Source organism: Aplidium turbinatum, chromosome 1, assembly GCF_918807975.1.
Source record: "Aplidium turbinatum chromosome 1, kaAplTurb1.1, whole genome shotgun sequence".
Classification (NCBI taxonomy): domain Eukaryota; kingdom Metazoa; phylum Chordata; class Ascidiacea; order Aplousobranchia; family Polyclinidae; genus Aplidium; species Aplidium turbinatum.
In genome coordinates, this window is record NC_137472.1 from 38,747,198 (window position 1) to 38,765,559 (window position 18,362).

Consider the following 18,362-nt stretch of genomic DNA (forward strand, 5'->3'; position numbering starts at 1 on the left):
GTGCATCGTCAGTTCTGATAAAGGGCAGTTAAAGCCTACAAGTAATGCTTTAATCATTGAAATACCTGTTTTATTACCTTGCCGTCATCGTCAACACATGTCGAACGTTGTTTTTCGTTGCTAAAAAAAATTCTAGGGGAGTGGCGAATTTCTATAAAATCAGCCACATTGGAGACACTCGTGCGAGTGTCGTTTGAATAGTACTGGATTACAATTCCGATAAAGCATTTATTGCGTGGTGTAACGGTTTTATTGTAGGACGTCGCCCAGGCCCAGACTTTAACAACGCTAAGTGATCCTTTTAGCATTGTTGCAAGTTTAATTCTATTTACTTGTGAATGTGCTATCGTTATTTTAATTTTGTATTTTGGCCTCCAAGCACGCAGATTTGGCCGCCGAGAAGGAGCTCCCGGTAGGCCACGATGGCTGCCGAAAAAAAATGAGTTTTAAAGCCTGTAGCATAGGGTACTGTGTTGCAAAATTTTGTGCCGTAAATATTATTTTGAGGCAAAAATGAAAGATTATATTTAGGCTAAAAGCGAATAGCAGAAATTGCTATATTGCAAAATGTGCAGTAGCTTACATGACTTTAAAAGGGCACCATTGCCCCCTCTGCCCCTCCATCTGCAGAAAATTTGAGGGCAGGGGGCATTCGCCCCCCCTGCCCCCCCGCTTCCGGCGCCCTTGACTATATAGTTGCTCGAAAATGCAGAGAGTAAACTGCGTGCGTATACCGCCGTATACCTTCGAATACAGCACTGGGCTACCCGCAAGCTTCAAGCAGTTTTTTCATATAAATAGATAGGCTACGTTGTTTAAAATCAAAACTTTAAAGGAATTCAATTTCACACTGAGGAAAGTAGGCCAGTTCAACTTAAAACGCATGATGCAACACATGATACAAATTCGTTTTTGTATTTTTTCTGAAAAATGTTTTTGGGGCCCACCTTTCGTATTGTTTCCGGACCAGTCATGATTTCTCTCCGAGGCTCTGAGCAGTGGCGTAGCAGCCACTTGGCAGTTCTGGCTCTGCGCTAGGGGCGGCAGGCTGCAAGGGAGCGGCAAAATGAGGCTGCACAGTGCACACAGCACGAATAAAAAGTAATAAATAGATAAAGAGTAAGTAATGAATAGTAAGTAATAGTAATAAATAGTAGGTAATAATAATAAGTGAATAGTAATAAGTAGGCTAATAATAAGTAATAAGTAAGTAATAGGCTAATAATAAGTAGGAATAAGTAGGCTACATAATAAATAGTAGGCTAAGTAATAAATAGTAAATAAAGAGTAGGAATAAAAAGTAATAAATAAATAAAAAGTAAAACAAGAAAATGATTTACAAAGAGACAGCTAGCACACCTCAAAGCTCAAAACGATAAGTCGTATTTACGTTCTACCATGAATGATGATCGGCTATCAGCTCTATCGATTCTTTCTATAGAAAGAGACTACGTTCAAAAACTTGCTTTTCAAGATATTATCGCTGATTTTGCTTCGGCCAAAGCTCGAAAAGTTCAATTTTGAGGCGGCTATTGATCTTTTATTTGCCTAATACATTTGTTGTCCATTTTTTGTCTTTTATTTTTGGCCCTATAAAATGCTGAGATAGTGAGGCTTCTTTCTCAAGAAATATAGCCTAGAACTTTTGAGACGCGGCACATTATTTGTAATTATTTTTATTGAAAAGATTGCTTGAACATGAAACTATTTCAAAATTTGCCGCAGTCTACTTAGGGCGGCATTTTCAACGAAAGCCAGGGGCGGCAGCATATGCTCCTACGCCACTGGCTCTGAGTATGTTTAAATTTGGGTAAACTGTACCGTACCGTACCAACCCCACTGAGGCCTTTAGCTGTAATAATTGTAATTACAGAACTGGAAATTGTCCTCAGAAGCAAAATTAGGACACAACAATTCTTCGTGTGCCGATTGCTTGGATACCGGTAACTTAATGTTTCATAAAATCACAGTCTGCAAAATACCAAACACGTGATACCACACTATTAGCCTACAATCAAAACACAAAATGCCAACAACGTAAACTTCTGGTTAAGTGCTTTGAATTTGAAGTGTTGTTGCTGCTAAAATAAAGTTTCAAACAAAAATGTGTTGTCCACTTTCGAATTAAACCTCAAATTGATTTGTTCTGTCAAAACACAGAGCCTAAAAATCTCATTCAGAAAATAAATAAGATCAACTTTTCTTTGATGTGTCAAGTTGCAAGCAATTTTTTACCAAAAAATTACTGTTTCAATCGCAGTGCTAAAACTGATATTTAAATATTGTTTTAAAGTCACGCCAACAAATATTTGTACACCTGTAGCGAACGCTGTTGATTAGCATTCCCGCTCATACACAGCCGTCAGTAGGACGGCGACACTCCCTGGGCATGATTGAATGGCGAGGAGTGACCGGGACACGAGTGGTCACAGCGGAAAACCATACTATCTCAGTGGGAATGTTGTAAGATAAATAATTCTTAAATGCTTCGTCTGTATGCGATAACACCGAAAGAAACACTCTTTTGAAAAATTCTTTTCACGAATTTAATTTCAGAACACAGGACAGATACACGGGAGTTACAAAGGGATAGCGCAACATGTATGCTCTACGCACTAAACAACTTGTCACCACAAGACAGATTTCTGGATAAAAAACGGAAATTTTGTCTAGGAATTAGTACGCACAAAGCAGAACTTTTAATATCTGACCAACCTTTTCAACCAACAATCTACAAATGACAAAACTGATTGCCATATTTCAAACGCACATAACTTGCATCTATGACGTAACAATCAATATGTTTGAATCCTGAAAAGTTTGGGTGTTCATCAGGACAATTATCGTTTCTAGCACTAGTTGCTACGTTCATCTGATGAAATTGAAAGTAAAATTAACAACAAACAAGATGGTTTATTCGCATTGTCATGGTGCGCGAAACGTCAGTGAAGCAATAAACCATCTTGTTTGTTGTTAATTTTACTTTAAATTTCATCAGATGAACGTAGCAACTAGTGCTAGAAACGATCAATATGTTTCTTGTGTAATTTTACAGGAAGTAAATCTGGATGATGCTTTTTTTTTTCATATCTTTATCCTACATTGCGGGAAAGCGGACTTGAGCGCTATGCATCGGTGTACGCCTTCCGACGTACACCTGACCTACGCTGCAGCCGACTACAATGTCTGTTTCCGGTTGTGTAGTACTCTACTTATGACTTAAATTTGGTACTACCCATTAGGCTACTCGAAATCGATCACTGGGTAGAGGCAATTATCGTAAAGTTTCTTGCCCAGAGAAACAACAGCAAGTGCGGGTGGCTGGAGTCGAACATGCAGACTCTCGACTGCGAGCCCAACGAGCTAACCACTCGGCCACTGCTGCCGATGCAACAGCTCATCCGTGGGAATGTAAAAACTTTCACAAAAAAATGTAAAATTTATTATATGAAAAAACTTTGTCTGTGACTGTTTTTATTGCCACAACATTGACGAGTGTTATCGCAAATTTTTCAGATTGAACATTGTTGATATTACGTAGACCTAGGTCTACTACTCACGAACTAGTGCTAAGTACTATTTATTAACGGCTGTCATCTTATTAACTGTATTCAAGTCGGCCTATAAACTGACTGATTTTGTTAAGGTTTAAAGTTATATACTATGATTAGGCCTACTTTTAGTGTTTCTGTTTCGTCTTTTATGCTAGCAGTTAGAAGTTGTTGTTTATGCTTAGTTTTTTGTTTGTTTTTTTTTCTCAAAACTTACTACTTTTGTAGGGCATGATATTTTTTGATATTTGAATAAAATCACAGCAATTCACTTGACTGTCGCAGCAGTAAACAACTTTATGTTTTCATTTTTTACGGAACTTAAGCTTATCCTATTTTAACGCATATCTTGGTTTCAACGTAATGCCGATGTTTGACATTTGTCACATTAAAAACACGGGAAGCAGCTGACTCGATGACTAATATAGTCTTTCGCTGCTTCCTGTCTGTTGTAGATTCTAGTTATGGTGCTATTTTATTTGCATTGTCTATATTTTGTACAGTATACTTTTCTCGCAACAGACAAAATAAAAGGTTTCTCTCTCTCTCTCTCATCCTTTGTAAAAATATTCTATGACGTAAGACCAAAATCCCCTGTTTGGATACCTTCATAGCTTTTGGCGCCACTGACTGATTTCATAATTTCATTATTTCAGCTCAATCAGCCTACTCTGCTGTAGACTGTTTATTACTGTTTTATTTTGTGTTGTTTCCCTATGCTACCATTATCAACATGCCACAGCTTACCACAGAAGTATGTCATCTGTTAACACCACACATGCTTTCGCTGCTGAAATCTGGTGGAATATGCGAAGGTACCAGTAGTGTTTTGAAGGTTTTACAGTACTAGCTGTGACCTTAGGCTATACTATTTAATCAATGCTCTTGCCCAGCCTTTATCAATTTTGAAAATATAAACTACCTACAACTTTGATTTGGATAACGTTATATACATCAGAATGATGAAAAACCACTTCAGTGTTTACGGGTACAACATCTAATATTGTTATTATAATCTAATTTTAAATATTTGATTTAATTTGATATTTAATCTATTTATACTTGAATATAACTTATGCCCCAACTTGAAAAAAAATTTGCTTTTACCACTTTTTTTTATATATTCAAGACTTTAGATAGCTTATCATGTTGCTTTATTGTAGAAATAGGTTTGCACTTTGCAGCTTGTCATGCTGTTTTTTATTATTCATCCGACTTTTCAAATGTTTTGAAATATACATCATTTGTTCTCAACTTGGTGCTTATTATGTGTATCAAGTCATATCACTGTTTTTAACACGTTTCACAAAATTGTTTTATGTTAGTGGCCTTTTTTTGGACAATGTAGTTCTATCGCAATCACAATATTACAATTGTGATATTGTGTTTATCAGCCTTTAATACAAAGTGGCTAAATTTACCGAAGCAGGACATTAAGGCGCGAACAAAACGGCGCGAGACAAAAAGGCGCAGAAAAAAGGGCGCAGAGACAAAATGGCGCAGAGGCAAAACGGCGCAGACAAAACGGCGCCAAAGTCAATGTAACAATTTTTTTTTCTTTTGAAAATACTTAACTCAAGCGCTATAGTTGATCAATAATAGTTTTGATTCAAACGCGTTGCTCACTTCAAGTTCATTTGGGAAGCACGAATAACATTATTGTAAAGAGAAACTGCTGTGCAATAATATCTAATTTGTGATAATTAAATGAGTTCAATAACACTCAATGACATTCTTAATTCAAATGCGTTGCTCCTTAAAGAAGTTTAAATGCTTTTGATGTCATCCGTCGGCGACTGGCCTCCAAGGAATGGACACGGACAAATTATTTCGGCTTTGGAGGGAAGTGTTGGAAAGCATGTCCAAAAGTTTAAACCAGAAAACTTTGGAGAATTTTTTTTTAATTGCTGAAAAAAAGTAGCCTACTGTTGTGAAATGCAGTGCGTAATTTCATTTGTGCAGTTTCGTTCAGTTGAGGAACATTGCAAATTAATTATTTTACCAGACAGCGCAAAAGACTTGAAAAAAAAAACCTTGGCGATTTCAAAACAAGCAATGAGTGTGAACCGTGTTTTTCTACCTTACCACTATTTTCGTAGGCCACATTCCATTCTCAAAACTACACAGCTGGTAAGGAGCTAAAAATAGCACGCTTGAATCAAAAACTTCAACAGTCAAAGTTCCCGTTGTGACATCACAGAGGTCGGTGAGATGAAAACAAGTCCGATTGCCGCAGTTTGTAGAAAAATGCTTTGATCGTACATGCTCTCCCAGTCAGCAAAGATGGTCTTTTTTATATTGTTTCAATGTCTGCTGACGATAAATCAATGTAAAAAGGACCAGTTTTGCTGGCTGGAACATACATCATAGTGTTAATGTGACACAGAACTAGTAAACTCTTTAAAGTTTAACCAGAGTTGTAAACAGTTGTATGAAGTATCAGTTGTAATGTGCGTTGCTGCCTAGTCAGCACAGACACCTTCTCAACAATTACGCCCATTTACAATTACTGCAGAAACGTAGTAAATAAACAATTCCTGATTTTGCTAATCATCGGCAAACCGTTGCAATTTGTACCCAGCTCGAAAAGTAAAAATAAAACCCGTCTGGTTTGCCATAGATTCCGTCCAACTGTGGTATTGATTTGCATCCTATCTTTGACACCCATCTCTCTGAACTGTCACGTGCGCTAATTCTGTACTACAAAGCAATTATCCAGGTAACAATATCCCCCACTATAACTTTGATTCAACGTTGCCAGACTTTGAATCAACATCAATGCAAAATCAATGGAATTGTTAGCTGTGTAAGAATATATTTTTGCGGCTTGTAGCCAAATCTGCCTACATCTCAAGCAAACATTTGTTTCCGATCTTCGTACCTTTCAAAACAAACAATTTTCACATCTAAGCACTGTGGTCGCACTTTTGCCAGCTGGATAATTACAGAATAAATAGTTTCTTGGCAGTTGATAAGCCGTCACGGTTGTTAGTGTGAGAGACAGAACGCAAAGTGTGATGCGGGAATATTAATCTCGCCGTATTTTGTCTTGAAAATGATGCGACACAATCTTTGAACTTATTGCAAACAAATGTACGCTGTTTCAAATTGCTCCCCGACCAAATGTGGTCTTTACTTCCCGACTGAACTTGACTTCAAATATAAGGAGCAACGCATTTGAATTAAGAATGTCATTGAGTGTTATTGAACTTATTTAATTATCACAAATTAGATATTATTGCACAGCAGTTTCTCTTTACAATAATGTTATTTCGTGCTTCCCAAATGAACTTGAAGTGAGCAACGCGTTTGAATCAAAACTATTATTGATCAACCTTCGCGCTTGAGTTAAGTATTTTCAAAAGAAAAAAAAATTGTTACATTGACTTTGGCGCCGTTTTGTCTGCGCCGTTTTGCCTCTGCGCCATTTTGTCTCTGCGCCCTTTTTTCTGCGCCTTTTTGTCTCGCGCCGTTTTGTTCGCGCCTTAATGTCGTGGACCGTAAATTTACTGCTCTGGTTGCCATGGTTGGGAACAAGAAGTATTGTTTTGTGGCAGCTGTTGCCAGGGTGAAGGTTAGGAATTTGCTCTTCCTAGCAGGGGGGAGATCGGGGATAGCTCGGACGATTTTTTGAAAACAGCCCATATTTTTTTGGCAGTGGCTAATTGACCGGCACCGGTCTTTGAATTTGAAACACTATTTGGCCGGTCATGACGTCACTATACAGTCACTTTTTTCTTTTTCTCTTTCAAAGCAAAAGACGAGAAGCGCGCATATAAGTTCTAAATCCAACCATTTTATTCAACTCGGTACGTGGCGCGTGCGATACGTCGCCGGCTCCTACTCTAGAAGGACTGAGTTCGATACTACCTGGAAGCGTTCCTTTTTTATTTATTTTTTTTTAACTAAATTTTGACAGGAAGTGCATTTTTGTAGTCAATTTTTAATTTGAGTTGCCTACAGCCCAATTTTTTATGTCTTTTCAAATGTCAGTAATAAATAAAGTTAAAGTTTTTTTAATTTTTTTTTAGAGTTTTTTTAATTTTTAATTAAATTTTTTAATCGCTGGCTGCGTAGCCGAGTGGTGAGAACGTCTGCGCGACGTTCGAAAGGACGTGGGTTCGACACCGCTCCAGAGCACACGGCTGTGTCTCGGCGAATGACACTTAAAGGCAAGCCAAAATAAAGGGAGCAGCTGACTCGAAGACTATATGTTACTTCGCTGCTTCCTGTCGTCTGTTGTATCGCATCTGTGATCGCAGTGTACTGTATGTTATCGCAATGGGCGCAAATAAAAGCATTATTATTATTATATTATTATTAATTTGCTGGAATTTAAGAATTTCTCTGGGTAATTTTCCGTTTGTGGCCGTGCTAACTACTGATATATAGCCTACTACATAATTTTTCATTCAGGCACGTTTTAAACCTTTCAAGGTTTTGCCACCTTTTCTCGTTCATTAACGTGCTGGTAGGTCTATATCGACTTTTATAGTTAGTATTGTTCCAGACGGTTGTTCGCCTGGTCAAACGTCATATAAAAACCGTTCAAGTCTACTGAATATTACGTCATGGAAATTCCTAAAACATGAGCCAAAATTGCGCCATCGTTCGTAAGACTGTGTCAAACCGGTTTAAACCTGTTTCAGTTTGAGACCTGTTTGGACATGAAATATTGCGTCACGAACTGCTCTCGTGCCTTTGAGTTATCACAAATTTTTCTGATTCATTCTCGAAGTTGTTTGTTGGAAGTCGGTCGCACATTTAACTGGTTTATTTGGTGCTTGCTAGCTGGACAAATTCTCCGTCTTTTATCCAAGTAATCTGTATCGTAGTGACAGTTTTAGAGGTGTATCGCGTTGCACCCCATTTCGATAGCCGCGGGCTAATTTTACAGAAATACATTGTTTGAAAAGAAGTTCAAGTGTGTGTTTCTTCGGTCATTATATACAGACGAACGGATTCGGGAACTTTATGTTAAAATTTTCCCACGAAGAGATTATGGTTTACCGCTGTGACCAAGTATCTTTTTTTTCCCGGACGCGTTAATGACGAAAAATAAAATGATTGATTGATGTGACCCCGTGTTTGCCGAACGAAGCATTACATTTTTGCTCTCAACAAGTTAGTTATATACAATGCTTCTTTTAAAAAAATGGTAATGGTATGTAAATGTAGTGTCGCCCGCGCCACGTAACGAGTTGAACACAATAGTCGGATTTAGAACTTATATACATACACGCTTCTCGTCTTTTGCTTTGAAAGAGAAAAAGTGACTGTATAATGACGTAATGACGGTCAAATAGTGTTTCAGATTCAAAGACCGGCGCCGGTCGAATAGCCACTGCCTATTTTTTTTAAATTACACAGCAAGTTCGTAAATGTTATTTTGTTGTAAACCTTAAAGTTTTGCCAAAAAAGGGTAGGAGTATCGTTTGTTTCAGAAAACCGGAAATGTTTATAAAAAGCATAATTTCTACGGTCCTCAAATGTCCGAAGTCACCCCGGTACCGGAGTAATTTCGGACATGCCTGGGGTCATCTCGGACAGCAATTTTATGCAGACGCTTTGAGTTGATTTGACAGTTATTACAGAATATTTGTTTTTCTTTTATTTGTTCGAACCATTATGTCTTTAAAATCCAATAAATTATTCAAAAGATCTGAAAATAAGATTTTGTTTAAGTTTGATTTTTCTCTGGGGATACTTCGGCCATTGTGTCTGAAGTATCCCCAACCACGTGACTACAGGTAAATGAAGAAAATATGGCTACCTGATTAACTGGTGGTCAAAATCATCACTTACTTATCTGAGTATAGCTTTCTAACTACAACCTCAATCAATAAAAAGTTTGTTTTGGTTAACTGCAACGGAATTATGACCTTACACGTACAATTTTAAAATCTTGATATCACTGATAAAATTACTTTTTCAGCCTCAACTTTCTAAGAAAACCAGACATACTTGCAAACTTTATCCTGATTTGTAATGGAGCCACAAAGCTTTGGTAAACGTGATTTAACAATACTCTACTGTGACGTCAAATGCCTTATCCGAGGTATCCCCGCGTCCGAACTATCCCCAGTCTCCCATACACCACAATTTGTAAAATCACAAGTTTTTGTTTTCAATGGCTTAAAATTTTTGACGATATTTGACAAATTTGAAATTTTTAACGAGCCAGCGGCGGGGGGTCTGGGGGGCCTTCCCCTAAACATTTAAAAAAATTACTTTGAATTTGGTTCATTCTGAGAGCATTTTCAACAAAAATGTGGGTATAAATATTCCTGTAAAAATGGTGCTGTCCGGTGGCATAGCAAAAGGATAAGATCATGTTTTCTTTGGCATTTTTCGGAAATAAAGCTAAGTCTCTATGTTTTCTTGTTGCTAATTTCTGGCTGAGATGTTTGAATGTTTGGTATTGGCAAAACTCGCTCTTTTAATGCAGTTTTGTTTAAAATTAGGCAATTTTTTTTAAACTGAAAGCATCATTCTCAAGCATAAAAAAGACTGACAGCATCATTCTCAATATCGTGACGTCACACGCGTGCCAAAGGGGGGGGGGTGTAGCCCCCAAACCCTCCCCCCCTTGGTTACGCCACTGCCAGGCCCTACTTAATATGCTGCAATATCTTTAATATTGTCTTATTACTTGATGAATAGTGATATTGTTTTATTCTGCTGTCTTCAATGGATACACTTCTATCATCCATGTTAGTGCTGGGTGGAGAAGTTAAACTTTTTCAAAAGCTATCACCCCTATCAGTTGAATTAAAATAAACAACTGTAATTAGTATCAACAAAAGATTTGGGTAAAGTTTTTTTAAAGGACGACAATGATGAATTAACTAACGTGACAATGATGATAAAAACACAATTTATAAGAATGTCTATTGGTTTTGGTAAATATAAGAAACAAAACTATGCTTATAATGGAAGTATTAATAATAACTTACAGTATTGATAGCACAGGTTGTTGTAAAAACTATATTAAAATGAAAAATATTTAATATTTGCAGTGCTGGATTTTGTCACAACGGATCCTGAAAAAATTACATCTTCATGTGGGTTGTCTTACAAGGTACACTTATTGCGTAGGTAGGCTACACATCTGTTAAGTTTGCAAAATTTTGTAAACATGGCTCCTATTTCTACAATCATTTAATTTTTTGCTTGTTTGCATAATAAGCAGCTTTTAGATGTATGTTGTAGGCCTAATGGCCTATGCCTTTAAATTATTTTCTGCTTCTTATGTTTGTTAAGATTGTTTGAGACTGATACTACTAGAGACTGACCCTATTTTCGTTTCCAATTGTAATGTCGCATTTTGGTCTCCGAATGGAGGCGTGGGTTTGAATCCCACTTCTGACACCATGTAATGTTGTACAGACTTCGACAACTACAACATGACTCCAACACTAAGTCGATTGAACTTATAATTGTAATAACGTAATGAATGTAAAAAACTGACGCAACACTGTCAAGGAAGCCTAATTAAAGGCGACCAATTATGACATCATGAAAAGTGCATAAAGCAAAATGTGAGACACTGGTAAGGGCAAATTCCCACACAAAATTAAGAGTGCAACGATGCAGTTCCAATACATTACACCAATAAGATTTTGATTGATTTTTAGTATGACAGAAGTAGGCTATTAGGAGATCTAGTTTTGATTTCAAAGTATTCTCAAACTTAGAAGCAGTATATTTCCCACACTGCAAAAGCAGCTCACTTATTACATTGAAGTATATATATTTTACATTGTTAAAATAACAGTATTTGTGTCTTTAACAGCAAAATAACAATTTAATTTTTGCATATCTGACGTACGTTTCATTTCGGTGTTATGAATATTTTTGCAGAAGGTTTTAGCGATCAGACGTGTCTTGCTTGCACAATACTCTGCATTTCCTATTAATGGATTAAATCTTTATGATGAAACTATCAACACAGTTGCTGTCTTATCTACTGGTTGCTCCAACTTGGATGAATCTTTAGATTGTGGTATCTACACTGGTGAAGTCACAGAAATTACAGGTGTTTCGGTAGCAGGAAAAACTCAGGTATGGGAAGATGTAAGTTAAGCTGTTTGTGTAAATTTTAAGTTTGTGCCATAAAAACTTGCACTTTGTATTTCTCTGTCTGTGTTGTTGGTTAACTTTGATAGCTCTCTCCTTCCATTTATTTTATGGTAATTACCGTGATATAAATGATGTATATATTTAATATTTATCAGTTGTTGCCAAATTGCGGTAAATTTCCACAGTTTGGGTAAAATCGAAACTTCTCCTTTAAGTTCAAAGAACGCTTTAAATACCAAAATTAGGAAATGGATAGTAAATCCTGTTTTGTGCAATACCAGCAAAGTGTCAAGAAACTGGGAGATTTGAAAGAAGTATTATCGGAGTGGCAATGTGATGACATAGCAAGGTTTAAAGTTAAATTAAAAAAGTTACTTGAAATCATTTTAGATGTGTAGGGCTGCCCTATACAAGATTGTGTAGCTAGAAGCCACTAAACTTCTGCTAAACTAATCCAGGAACATTTTTTTTTGCTTTGTCATATTTAATGTTGAATTATCACAAAGAAATGAATTGTGTATGCAACTAAGCCTTAACAAACTTTTGTATAATTTCTGGAATAATTGCATCTCTAATTCTCTATCGGTATCCATGACTGGCAGAGGCTTTGAAAGTTTGTTGACTTTTCCTTCATTTGTTTTTATATTTTTTTAAAACTGTGCTGTGTAGACTGTTAAGGACAATACAATTTTCAACAAATTTATTGTAATCTTTTTATTGAAGCCAGTTGTGTACACATTTATGTAAAATTATTACGCTCTTTCTACACATGTCTGCAAAACTCATAACACAATTATGTATCGTTTAACAATATTCATTGTTTTCTGCAACATAGATGCCCCATTGCACCATGCATGCATGGAGAGCATTATTAATTTATAGTTTAATGTGGCACTGTCATCAGCAAGTTTATTTGTTACAAATTATTTGTCATGAAAGTGACAGAAATTATGTGAAAGCATTTGTGCTTACAGTTCTGTAAGACACTGGCAATCAACGTTGCAGCCAGTCTTGATCAAAATGTCATCTGCATCGACACCACTGGCGGTTGGTCTGTGAGAAGAATAGCTGAAATTTTTATGACGCGGTAATCACTGCAACCTTGTTGACTCTGGGAAAGTTGAGATTAGTGTGCTGTATCAAACGCAAACATATTGAAACAAGCAAATAACACACGTAGTGGATTTAACATTGATATTTTAAAGCTAACATTCCTGTACACAACTACACATGTGCTATAGCCAAAAAGCACGTTAAGTATGATTTTTGTATGAAATAGCATTTGAGCATAGCATTTTGTCATATCCTGTAGTAGTGAAATCACATCTGGAATTGTTGGTTGAATCTTTATCCTCGAACTGAGAAAACATCGGAAAATTTATTGCTGGCAGTTTCTTCTGCTTGTAGAGGCAAAAATGACAAATAATTTTGTATTATTTGCATGGTAATATGCATTTTGAGCTTTTTTCTCTATCGATAGCATTCTTGTGTTAGAAACATAAACCGACTTTTTTCGGTTTTATAAACTTTTTTTTATTTTGTAGATTCTCTAACATAAGTTTGCCATCTGCGCTGAATCGAATAAAGTTGTGTCAGTGCGTTGTTCTTTCTGAACTGCTAGAGATGCTTGACAAAATTCGCACAGGTCTCCAAAACCGCGAAGATTCATTTTATTCATCAATAAAACTCATCGTGATCGATTCCGTTGCAGCAGTCCTGTCGCCTCGGTTTTTCAGTGGAACATACGTTGAAGGTGAGAGCTGATGTAGCACCTCGAATCGTTTGTTTGGTGAAGCTCTTTCTGGTCGTGTGGGGACGAATATTGTAAGCCTGGAATTATATTACAGTTCAGTTGACTTATCTTTAAGATTTTACAATTAAGGATTCGACATGTATTCATTTTGTCGATCAGTATGTACAATTTGTTTGTATTCAAGACACGATGCTCAAGACAGACAAGATGCATGCTTTTAACTTTGAAACACCTTGACTTGACAGTGTATATTTACACAATAGGAGCAGGAGACAAGTTTTTGCATTGGATGCGGAAAATTTGACTTTGAAAACTAAAAAAACACGTATTGGTAGAAACGAGGAAAGGCAACGAAATGATACATGCAAGTGATGCCAAGCCATAATTCTTTCTATTTTGGTCTGGTAGGCTACTTTTGCTCAGACTTTTTTGGTTCCCTGACTTTTTGGTAAACTTTATATTCGCTCTGCTACTGAATGTCAATTGTCGTTACAGGGTTAGCTATGCTCCAAGACTTTGGAAGAAACTTAAACTCACTCGCCAAAGAATTTGCTGTCGCTGTTGTGATAACCAATCATGTTGTGTCGTCAACCGGAACTTTCCCTTCACGTGCAGCAGGTAATCTAGTTCTTGCAACATCGTTCGCAAGAATACATATCACGTGTAGGTGCATAGAGCATTTGATTAGATTATTAAGGTGTAGTATTTAGCTAAGACGAAATGCACATGGACGAATTTGCAAGAATAGATAAACTATTACATGCTATCTCTTATTGAAGGTTTCTATTGGTTGCTAACCAGGGCCGTGGAGTCGGAGGGACTTCGACGCGTCCAGAGTCGGTGTCGTCAACAAAAACTGTCTGTGGCTTAATACAAAATGATGAACAATAAAATTACTGTTTACAATCTTTTTCAAATTATTGCTTGTTTTCTATATTGGACTCTAAACCTTTACCTGAAAGCAGAAGTGTTTGTTCTTGTCATTTTTTGACTTTTTGTGAAAGTAGCCATTTCCATTTTGATCACAACTTAGTGAAATTAAATGTGAAAAAAAAAAATAGAAATAATATCTGGCAATCGTAAAAAATCTGGAACGATGTTCCTGGACTACACTGGAAGGCTACTAGAGAGTTCATCATCCAAAACGCGTAGTACTCGTTCAAATTTTTGTAACCACGCTCGAGCACTTTGAAGTGTTGAGTTATTATTATTATCGCAGAAGACGCATAATGCGAAAGTACAGGGTGACCCAAAAAGATGCGTACCCACGTTTTATTCGATTTTTTCATATTTGGAAAACATCTTGGGAAAGCCATAAATTGACTAAAATTTGACAGAAAAGGCTGAAACTCTGGTCAATGGTCTTCTATAAACTGAATAATGTGTGGTTGTAATTTGAAATAAATAGCTTTTCAATCAAAGTCACAATTGAAATTTTCATGGGTACGCATCTTTTTGGGTCACCCTGTCGTAGTCAATTTTTGATTGTGATGTCATTTATGGTAACCTATTCCCGGCTATCAGATTTCACTCAGGGAATAAACTGACTTCAATTTTTATTACTTTTGCTTTCTCCAGACAGTTATCCCATGAAACCAGCGTTGGGGCGTTGCTGGTCTTTTGTGCCGAGTGTTCGATTACTGTTTGAACCTTTCAACGAGCCTAGTCAGTTGACAGACAATGAACCCGTTGATCAATCAGTTCGGGCTATTGTTAGCAAGTCGACACGCAGTGGAACTCGACTGACGACATTTAAAATCAGTAAGCGTGGTGTGGAAAACAGCAATCGGACTTAACATTTTCAGCACTCATGGATGCAGAAGGAACCTACACTGTGTTTAGTCGGGAAAAAAATAAAGTAAACAATTGATGGCAAGTGAACAAATGTAAAGCTTTTTGTCTTTTTTGCTTATATTTATTCTACGGAATTTTTCTTAAAAGTATGTGACCGCTAGGCTATTAATGATGCTATACTAATATTAGCCTAACAATGCTTCTATTTAATTATTAACTGTGTCCTGCATGCGTTTAGTTGCATCAAGTGCGGGGCTGTGGAGTCGAAGGGATTTGGTGTGTCCGGAGTGGGCCAGGTATAAACCGAAGAGTCAGAGTCGATTTTTCGCTCGATTTCACAGCCCTTTCAGGGTTGCCCTGATCAAACGTACTAAAGAAAACCTACTGTTTTGACATTGCGACTACAGTAGGCTACTGACATTGCTACTACTACTGTAATGCCAAATCTCGTCACTCACATGCTTTTTGAATTTTCTGACTTGATATTTTACGTATATATGTTTTATATTAGACCTATGTCATTTATGTACTAGAGCAGGGCTTCCCAAACTTTTTTGCTCGCGACCCCTTTTAATCTCCTAAAACGTTTCGCGGCCCCTTACGATTAAAACGATGAACAGTGCGAAATATACATTTGTGATATTTATTGAAAAACGAAAACCAAAAACAATTTACTGTTCTCATTTCAGTTTGTTTTTATTTATTTCTGACCATAACAACAAAGTCTCTGGGCAGCCTAGTGGAAACAAAACAAAAAAGCAAACACTTTTATTCAGTGTGAACAAAGCGAGTCCAGCCGTGGCTCAGTGTTTGTTAATGCAGGTCTCAAGGCGGTTTCAATGTTGGTTAGGCTGGAACGGTAGGCGAAGTGAGAACATTTCAGATAAATCATTTTGAAATTTTGGTTTCAAGATGTTCAATTTTTTGATGAACGCGTCAATTTTACATTTTATACAAAATATTGATGTTTTCTCCTAGGGGGAACAAATTAAATTCGTTCAGTTTTTCAAGCTAATCTGACATTTTGCATAATTTCAAAAGCTAGGTGTCATTGCGAAAATGGTGGACAAGACTGATTTTTATTCTGTTGGAAAAATCACAATTTCGGTTTTCAACGTTAATTGGCTAGCCATTTTAAAGCTTTGACTTTTGAAAGCCACCTCACTTCGCGATACAGTAAAAGAGTTTTTAACTCCGATTCCATTTCACCTCATAAATTTTCAAAAATACGGACAGCCTATTGAGTGTGCGACTTTTAATAAAGTTAATAACTGTCACAGCATTTCGCACATAAGTGTTAATATGCAGTACCTTGTGCGAATTGGTAGATATACATTCTGCGAGGGAAGCCCTGCACTCAGAGTACCGGACCAGTGCCGGTCTTTGTGGTGTGCGAACCGTACGATCGCACAGGGCCCGCAAATTAGGGGGCTCGAAATTTACTCAGAAAATACATTAATTTTTGTCATTTTTAATGGAACAAATTTAATTACAGCTACCGCAAAATGACTTCGGACCTTTCTAAATTTTCAAGAAAAACTAACATTTTGTATACAATGACCCCTTTCAATAAAAACAATCGACGATTCCTAATATTTTGTCATTATTAAAATCTTCTTCACATTTTTCACAATCTTTGCATTGTTAGTCATTATGCTTATTGTTAGTCGTGTGATCTGATGTAAAACGCACAGCTACAAACTGGCGTAAATTTTGCTGTACGCAAAAAAGTCCGAAGTCATTTTACGGTAGCTGTATATTCGCAGCAAGTAGGCCTACTGGTATCCTTAAACATAGGCGTAGGAGCTAGGGGTGCAGGGAAATGCAACGGCACTCCTAAATTTTTCATTAGTCAAAAATATGGGGCAGTTTGATAAAAATTTGGGCAAGAACTTTCAGCATGTTTCAAAAATTTCATTAAAATTGAACTTATTTCTGATTTTTCGCTCAATCAAAATTATATTTTTATGTTGAATTTAACGCATGTAAAATTTGAAAGAAATCCACTGAAATTGAGCTTGTTTAAAGTTGTGAGAGAAATAAATGTGTAATTTGTTGAGAGTTACTGAAAGTTGAGCAGAAAATACCCAGATGTTTACAAATTTTATGAAAAGTATATATCCCAATTCAATGTGCTTCAATATTGAAAGTAATGCTTCAAACGTATAACTTACAATATCAACATACTCAGCTGACATTGTCGCCTGCAAGTTTAGTTCATAAATTAAAGTTTGAAATACTTTTCAACTTATTTTCAACATCTGAAAATATCTAGATGCTTGCAAATTTTATGAAAAATATATCCTAATCGAGATGGGCCAATAATGACTTTGAAGGTGGTGCTTAACTTTACAATAATATCAAAACAAATAACTTACAATTTATCAAAATGCTCAGTTCAGATTGTAATTTACTTAACAAGTTTAGTTTCTAAAACTTTAAAAATAACTTTTAACTTGTTAAGATTTTAATTCTTTATGACAAGTTGTATAATATTGAAGTACATGTAGGTTATTATTATCTTGTTGATGTGAACTGTTTTTTCTGCGTTGAGTTATTTGTATTGTTGTGATGCTTTCCCATTATTTCGGCGATACTGGTATTGACATTTTTTATTTTGTTGCGAGTATAAATACACACATTCAGCAAAGTCAGATAAAGCAAACGATAACGTAGAATGTGTATTGTGTAGATACTGCAGGTAGTTGACAAATTACATTTATAGTGTATACCAGGGTATTGGTAGGCTGGTAGCAGTGTAGAATTTTAAATTAAGTGGTCTATGCTTTGTCGCAAAAAATATTGGGACGCATTTAATTATATTTGGGCAAGATTATTTTTCGTACCCCAAAACCTAACTTTCCCCTACACCTTTGTTTGTTTGTTTGTTCATATATTTATCCTGCATTGCGGGAAAGCGGACTTGAGCGCTATGCATCGGTGTACGCCTTCCGACGTACACCTGACCCACGCTGCAGCCGACGGCAATGTCTGTTTCCAGTTGTCTAATGTCTACTCTACTTATGACTTAAATTTGGTACTACCCATTACTCGAAATCGATCACTGGGTAGAGGCAATTATCGTAAAGTTTCTTGCCCAGAGAAGCAACAGCAAGTGCGGGTGGCTGGAGTCGAACATGCAGACTCTCGACTGCGAGCCCAACGAGCTAACCACTCGGCCA

General features: G+C 36.7%; 1 protein-coding gene across 1 annotated transcript; it reads left to right on the top strand.

Moving 5' to 3' along the window:
• The first annotated feature begins 4,212 nt into the window (after positions 1–4,212).
• On the top strand, positions 4,213–17,839 carry LOC145780351 (DNA repair protein RAD51 homolog 4-like). The gene is made up of 7 exons (XM_082592054.1): positions 4,213–4,366; positions 10,571–10,632; positions 11,415–11,615; positions 12,608–12,720; positions 13,178–13,386; positions 13,882–14,004; positions 14,965–17,839. Exons 1-7 carry the CDS (start codon positions 4,285–4,287, stop codon positions 15,180–15,182), a joined length of 1,008 nt encoding a protein of 335 aa, XP_082448180.1. The 5' UTR covers positions 4,213–4,284; the 3' UTR covers positions 15,183–17,839.
• Positions 17,840–18,362: the final 523 nt, after the last annotated feature.